At 32.3% G+C, this 7,916-nt stretch overlaps 1 protein-coding gene across 1 annotated transcript; it reads left to right on the top strand.

Annotated features, from left to right (window-relative positions):
• Positions 1-1,025: 1,025 nt before the first annotated feature.
• On the top strand, positions 1,026-6,456 carry LOC108778725 (odorant receptor 22c-like). Its single transcript, XM_018545977.1, has 11 exons — positions 1,026-1,294; positions 1,522-1,858; positions 2,133-2,363; positions 2,425-2,538; positions 2,611-2,756; positions 4,198-4,338; positions 4,619-4,970; positions 5,204-5,434; positions 5,644-5,757; positions 5,822-5,977; positions 6,406-6,456. Exons 1-11 carry the CDS (start codon positions 1,026-1,028, stop codon positions 6,454-6,456), a joined length of 2,142 nt encoding a protein of 713 aa, XP_018401479.1.
• The last annotated feature ends 1,460 nt before the right edge of the window (positions 6,457-7,916 follow it).

Here is a 7,916-nt window from a genome sequence, read left to right on the forward strand (position 1 = left end):
TAATATACAGTATAAGTATAAATGGAAAGGTATAACTTATAATACAATTATTTTATGTTTTGTTTCTTTTATTTTATATATATACAATATGTATTGTGTACATTTATATATAATTACATAATCACAAATTGGTTGCAAGACAAAATAATGATTGGTTTATTATTAAAAAATGAATATGTATTGATCACAATTTTATTATGTCATTTATATATAATTTATTATAAAATATATATATTATTTTATTTTACTATTAATAAAATTATTTTATTACATACCTTGTAATTAATTCAAGTAGAATTTTCCAACTTCTTCGAACAAAAAGAGAACTCACTTAAAATCGGTCTTTACTTTATGATTATAGATCTAGTGTTCACATTTCGATTGTACTGAATCATAATGTTGAGCTACATGAGATTGAAATTTGTTGATGTCAATGGATACGTTGATGAACGTTTGCCTTACATTTTTAATGCAAATAACGGACAACGACCGATCGATGTGAACACGAGGGTGTATAGAAATTCTTTATGGCTTTCTCTCTGCCTGTTCATTTTTTTTTGCAACTGCGGTAATAATCGAAATGTCGGATTATTTACTCGTAATTTTTAAGATAAGAATATACGGAAAAATACAAAACACAAGATAAGTATATTTTTTATTGATTTACAACTGGGAGGAAGAGGTTTACTTGAGTACTGAATCCATAGAATTTTATAGTCGCACTAAGGCCGTTTGATCGACCACATGACTTAATTGTAACTAAGCTGAAATAATTGATCATGTTGCAGTTGGAAATTTCAGAGCCGTGTTTTCACTGATAACATTATAAAATATAATGTTACTCTACTTAAGCTGTATGCACTCATCATTTATTTTAAATAATTTGTTAAACAAATTTATGTCTCTTCTCTGTGTATAGTTTTACTATAACGCCATAGACGGAGAAGAAAATTGTGTTAACTTAAAGTATTAGTGTTATAACACGTTGGTGCTATCGTGTTGTGAGACTAATTTGCTCGGATTCAATGAATATCTGTATAGACTCGGGGAATATCGTGTGTCACCCTGTCAAGTTCGGACTTCGCATAATCGGCGTATGGCCGGGCACGTCATATGCAATCTTACGCAGAATGTTGTGTATATCTTCAATGGCGGTGTTTCAGATTTTTCAATATTGGCACGTGATCTTGCATTTCGACCAGAAGGATCTCTTACTCCTCATGGACGTATTAAGCGCAACTATGGCTTACAGCCTTCTGTTAATCAAATTGATTATTTTTGCATTCAATGCTCGGTAAGCTTCTTCGTTGCGATACTGAGATACGAATATAATTCCCAAAATAAATATATCCCGAATTATTTTCTTTAGATTCCAGATCGTAAGACGAAAGAAAGAATCTTGAATTTATATCAGTTTTGCTATTAATTTGTAACTCTCTTACACCTTGCGAAGTAAAAAAGTCTTCGCCTTTTTGCACGACTCGGTCAATATTATATTTCTTTATAGTCTTTCCGTTACAGTCTGCTGAACGAAATCATAGCACACGTAGTAGCTGACTGGAAGGAACGTGATGTTTACGACGAATACACGATGACTAGGATGGCGTACATCTCTCGTCGGTTCTCCAACTTCATAATTGCTTTGTACGCGCTTTCGGTGTTCCTTTATGCAACTGGTACTTTGTTGAGATTTAAAAGTAATAATCAGACTGACACTCGAGAGCTTCTCCTTAAAATGGAATTACCTTTTGAGATCAGGAGCACATCGGTGCATGTAGCTGTTTTTATTACACAATATGTTCATCAGACAAGCGCAGCCAGTATCGTGGGCGTGATGAATTCCTTGCTAATAACATTAGTAAGTTCGAATTTTTCTTATAATTTATCAAAGTGTGTTTCTAAAAATTGTAAAAAAGAACAAATGAAAAGAATAATTTGACGTGTAGAGAAGAAGAATTTTCGGAATTGAATCTATTTAAAATATAATAAATAAAGCAAATGTATAAATAATATCTTAATTAGTAACAATTTTTCGTTTTATATTGAAAAAATTGTGGTATTTATTGAAACAGTGAAAACACGCTTTCACTAAGCGAAACATTAAATTGAATTAACACTGAGTGCACATTTAGGTTCTTCATGTGTGCGGACAGATTGACATTATGCGACAAAAATTGTGTGAAGTCACGCAAAAGGATATCAAGCGAGGTGTAAATGGAAGGATTATAAAAATGTTGATTATTCGGCATCAAAAGATTATCTTTTTTTCCAAGAACATCGAAGCCCTTTTCTCAAATATCGCGCTATTACAATTCGTATCAAATACTATGGTTATTTGTTGTCTAGGATTTCTTATTGTGATCGTAAGTACACGTAAAAAACATAACTTATAATTTTGAAATTTAAAATATTAAAAAATTTTAGTCTATTGGTGTCCCGGATGGAATGCCTATGCTAATAAAGTCCGTGTTCTTTTACATTGTTATGAGCATGGAAGCGTTCATATTTTGTTTCCTCGGAGAGCATCTCAGTACAAAAGTCAGTATTTTAAGCAAATTGGATACGATACACTGCTATATATAATGTAAGATCATTTATTGTACATTTCAGAGCCAAAAGATCGGCGATGCAGCGTATGAATTGCTTTGGTATGAACTGAATCCGAATCAAAATCGAGATATTTTAATCTTGATCATAAGATCACAGAAACACTTGACGCTCACGATCGGAAAGGTCATGGATCTTTCCCTTAAGCAGTTTGCCAGCGTAAGAAATTAGTAATGTAATAGAAGTGATTAGGAAAAGTTATATTTATAAGCAAATTGTTAACGTGTAAATGTGCCACAGCCTAGCAATTTTTATTAGTAGCTTCGTCATTTTTATGACGTTAATGATGGCAGTAATTACTTCTATCATATTACAGATAGTGAAAGCTTCGGCGTCGTACGTGTCAGTGTTATACGCGATGTATTGAAGTTTTAATACACTACATGTTGCTTATATCTTCGCGTGCAAAAGGATATCGTATATACGTTTACTACCGTCAATTTACACGGTTAACAATTTTCCTATTCAAAGAGGCGGAGTTTTACATCAAGTGTGCGCGTGTAGACAAGCGGAGTTACTGAAGCATCGATTTCCCGAAGCATCCATTCACGATGGCTTTATTTAGCCTGCAGTGCATAAAGGCAGAGCTATAAATACATTGTTGATATTTTAGATCGATGTACTTTACCAAATCTGATAATAAAATGATGACCAAAAATAAACGTATTTCATTAAAAACAATTAATTTAATCAATTATTAGCGTTTTCGTATTAAAAATTAAAAATTGATTTGGAAGATACTTAACGCATAACCAAATACACACACGAAACTGTAAGAAGTCAAACTTATTATATTAAAGGTGCAGTGAAGAAATAATATACACGATAGTAGTATATTATTATAGATTACTTGCCTTGATCTTAAGAAAAAAATCTCCCGATGAACTGCACTTTCTTTGCCTGTATCGTTGTTCTGTATAAACCGCTATATTTCTGCTTGCACCGCCGCTGTTCAACTGCCCAAGCGGCGAGCCCTCTTGTAAGCTGCCTATAGCGCCGAATGTAATCTTTACACTGGTCTTTCTCCTACGATACGTCTTAGCTTTTCTCCCTCTCGATCCGCCACGTTACGTTTTTCCCCCAGTAGCAAAACATTTCAACCATGCGGCACGCAATTCGTCGAAGCTGAGCTCCACCTTTTCTTTACCTGTTGCATTTTTAAAGAGAATATAGTTGCATTGTAATCGAAAGTTCGAAAAGAAGGGGACTATCTCTGTCATCTATATTTCTAAAATTACAGTACAGCTTTTTCTTTTTCGTCGCTCCATTATTTTCAAAATTATAGTTGAAACTTTTTCTTTTTTTCTGCGCAAATGTAATAGAAATATTTAAACAAATTGTGACTGGCTAATGGCCGATAACATGGGTTACGTTTGGCCGTCGACTCGTGATCAAATTTTAGTATAAATAAAGTTATTCTACAAACGCGATATTTTGTAACAAGACTGATCTGTTCTCCCCGTTGCCCAAGAAAAATATGGAATTAGTCACTCTCAGTCGATTGGTCAAATTTGGCCTTCACGTTTACGGTATATGGCCATATGTATCGTCCACTGTGCTATTTAGATCGTACTGGATCGTAATGCTAAGCATAGCCCAAGTCTTTCAGTACCGATACGTAATAATGAATATTCATATGGATGATTTCTCCCAGTACATGGACGGAGTGAGCAGCGCAATGGCATCTACTCTACTTTACATTAAACTCGTTATTCTTTGGACCCATCAACGGTAGGGCGTATTTGTGAAAAAAATGCAAATCATGTTATATCTCATTATCGACATTTTTGTCGAAACTATCGGCAAAAAAAAAATCGAATAATAATCAATTCTTAATATAATTGATTTGAATAAGATTTGAGATTATATACGCACAAGTGTGTACAATATTAGGAGTTGCCTATTCTTTTTGAAACTTTAATAAAATATGTGCACACACACAAAATTCCAAAATTAATCAAAATCGAATGAAATAGATATTAATATGAATGGTGCATCTGATCTTCCGTAGAATATTTTTTGATGTATTGCAAATGATGTCTACGGACTGGCAAGACTATCATTCAAACCGCTATAGCTTACGCATAATGACAGACACGGCGAACGTTGCACATCGCACTTCGAGATGGATTGTTGGCACGCAAGTGGTCGCTGTATTTTTATACAGTGCCGGTGTATTCGCCGCTAACGTAAACGATCCTGAAAGATTAGAACCATACGCGCGAGAACTTATTCTAAAGATGGAGCTGCCATTCAATATTAGCACAAATTTTATTTACATGACAGTTCAAACTGTTCAAATTTATCATCTGCTTTTAGTCGCCTGCGGTATAACGATTATTAATTCACTTCTTGTTACTCTGGTAAGTCCAAATTGCACGAGACAAAATTGAAAGCGAGGAGTAATTTTATTCCCTTTTTAATCTTTTTTAATTAAAATCATATATTAAATAAAATTATCAATAAATTGAAAAATTACTTTAAAAAAATTTTTTAATACTTTCCTGGAAAAGAGAGATTATAAAACTTTATAGCTTTATGATCTCTCCCTCTTTAGAAAAACAAAAAATTATTTTTTTGAATAAAAAAACCTTAGATACTTCACACCTGTGGTCAAATTGACATTCTTCGAGAATGGTTGGCAAAAGTTTTTTCCAAAGATTCAGCGGATTCAATGAACAAAATTACTCTGCGATCATTGATCACAAAGCACCAGCGTATTATAAAATTTGCAGAAAATATTGAAACTCTTTACACGTACATCGCATTGATGATGCTCTTATCAGACACAATGATTATATGTTGTTTAGGATTTATTATCGTCACGGTAAGTAATGTGTCCAAAGTGACGTTCTATTATATTATTACAACGTCGAATGACAAATATTATATAGCGAGTCAAGCAATTGATAATAGTTATTTTATTAATACTGAAGATGTCTAGAATCATTGCGTGTGTGCGTGTGTGTGTGCACATGCAACTAGCTTATTAAATTGTTATATGTATATATATAATATGAAGCATGGAATTTTTAGTCGCTCGACACACCCAATGCCGCAGCGATTTTGGTGAAATCTGTATTATTCTACGTCTCTATGAACCTTGAGGCATTCATATACTGCTTCTGTGGCGAATATCTGAGTGCTAAGGTCAGCATTAAGATTAAAATGCTTTATTAATTTATAGATGTATCTCATATTCTTCCTTTTTCAGAGCAAAATGATTGGAAGTGCGATGTACGATTCTCTCTGGTATGATTTTTCAACGAAAGAAAGTCGAACTGTACTGTTCCTTATTCTGAGATCACAAAAAAGATTGACGATCACGAGTGGAAAAATTGTCGACCTTTCCTTGGAGCGATTTACCAGTGTAAGATTTAACTTGCGATAATTTTTTTGCATTTGTCTGTCTTATAACGCAAAACTTGAATATTTCTATAGACTTTATACATACATATTATATATAGATAATATTATATATATACATATAACAAATATTTTTTGGTTTCTATTAATATTGAGTGAGTGTTCGTTCTCTTGTTATACAATAGTAATAATACATATTAAATTAAAATAAAATTCACTATATTTATTTCTTCATATTAATTAAATAACAATTTTACCTGTAGTTAGCATAACGATGTTCATAACAATTTTACATCTTATTATATTACACTCTTTCTATACAGCTTTCATTCGTTATTATAATTATTTAATTATATTTTTCTTCATATTATTATATTGATTAATTTTTTAATATTTCGTACATTTACATATAATCAAACAATGATATTTCAGGTAGTAAAAGCATCGTTGTCATATATATCGGTGCTATTGGCAATGTACTGAAGATAGGTAATGTATTGAGATAATTACAATAATAATATGAAACAGTAGTAAGAATTTAGCAAGATGAAAATAAATATATATGATTTGTTTCAAACATTATTATTATTCCATGTAACGCTTGAAAAATGTTTGATGTATTATAATACGTGTCACTATTCGATCCGATGAATCACTTGTAATGACAATTTTTTCAAAAAATTGACAAAAAATGCATTAAAAATTCGACAATCTTCTTAGATTGCATATGATGAGTTACCAATTCTTTTTTCGTTTAGGTTTAATCTTCTATACTATATTATATAAAATCTATAGAATCTATAGATTCTATACAATGTTTTTAATTAACTAATGTACAGGGTGTCATTAACCGATTAAATCACCTATCAAGAGCAGGTAGAGTAAACCGAACTGAGTCGAAAAGTCTTATACTATTTTGTAGTTTACGCAGTATTTAACGAGATATTAGACGAGATAGGCCGAACGAACGCGTTTATTCGGCTATCAATAAGGTCTAATATCTCGTTAAATATCGCGTAAATTGCAAAATGGTATAAGACTTTTCGACTTAGTTCACTCTACTCTACCTTCTCTTGATAGGTAATTTAATCGGTTAATGACACATTGTATATGAGTTATACTCTGACTATTAATTTTAAATTTGTTATAATAACTGTCTAACGTCCTCCAACAGGAATTGTGAAGAATTTTTTATTAAGATGCAATACTTCAGAAGGTACTAGTAAAATATTTTGAAAACTTAACGTCATATAAACCCATACACGTCTGTTATATAATTCACTGAAGATGAATAAAATTTATAATGTCCAAAAATGGAAACAATATTATATTTACATGTAAATATAGAATATATAGATCAATGTTAGCGCACCATTAACAGAGCAGTTTTACTCTCACTTGTCTGTTCACTCAATATGTCATACTTATATATTACTTTATAACGTACATTTTGACTAAAAACAGAATCACAAAAAACCGGTAAACTTCGTGCTTCTTTGCTAGATATTCTAGCACGTTCTGCTGTCTTCATCATGCTCCTTTCAATTTGCGACTATTTGCAACACGAGCTATAAGCTTCGCGCAAAGCTCGTTTCGGAAGAATATATTCTCGGAGATATATTACGTCCTTTTCCGTACATACAGCCCCAACAGCGAAACTTTTCGCAGCGAACAGTTCTTGGAAGCTGCGCTTCACCGGAGGCTTCACCTTTCCTTTGCCTATTACATTTTTAAAAAGGGTATAACTGTATCATGGTCGAAAGTTTGAAAAAAAAAAAGAGAACCTCTTCTATCGTCCACATATTCATTATTTCTAAAATAACAATTGCAATTTTTTCTCTCTTTTCTCGTACAATGTAATAGAAATATTTAATATGCTGTGATTGGTCAATGATCGATGACATGAACCGTGGGAGTTGTCAACCCGCGAACAAGATTTAGTA

Source organism: Cyphomyrmex costatus, unplaced genomic scaffold (assembly GCF_001594065.2).
Source record: "Cyphomyrmex costatus isolate MS0001 unplaced genomic scaffold, Ccosl1.0 scaffold51, whole genome shotgun sequence".
In the NCBI taxonomy this organism is placed as follows: Eukaryota; Metazoa; Arthropoda; class Insecta; order Hymenoptera; family Formicidae; genus Cyphomyrmex; species Cyphomyrmex costatus.

Bases quoted from the DNA above. Each gene is read 5' to 3' on its own strand.
- LOC108778725 (XM_018545977.1), top strand. From the start codon at position 1,026: ATGAATATCTGTATAGACTCGGGGAATATCGTGTGTCACCCTGTCAAG. The intron at 1,295-1,521 runs GTAAGCTTCTTC...TTTCCGTTACAG, and splicing joins ATTTTTGCATTCAATGCTCG to TCTGCTGAACGAAATCATAG. The intron at 5,435-5,643 runs GTAAGTAATGTG...TGGAATTTTTAG, and splicing joins TAGGATTTATTATCGTCACG to TCGCTCGACACACCCAATGC.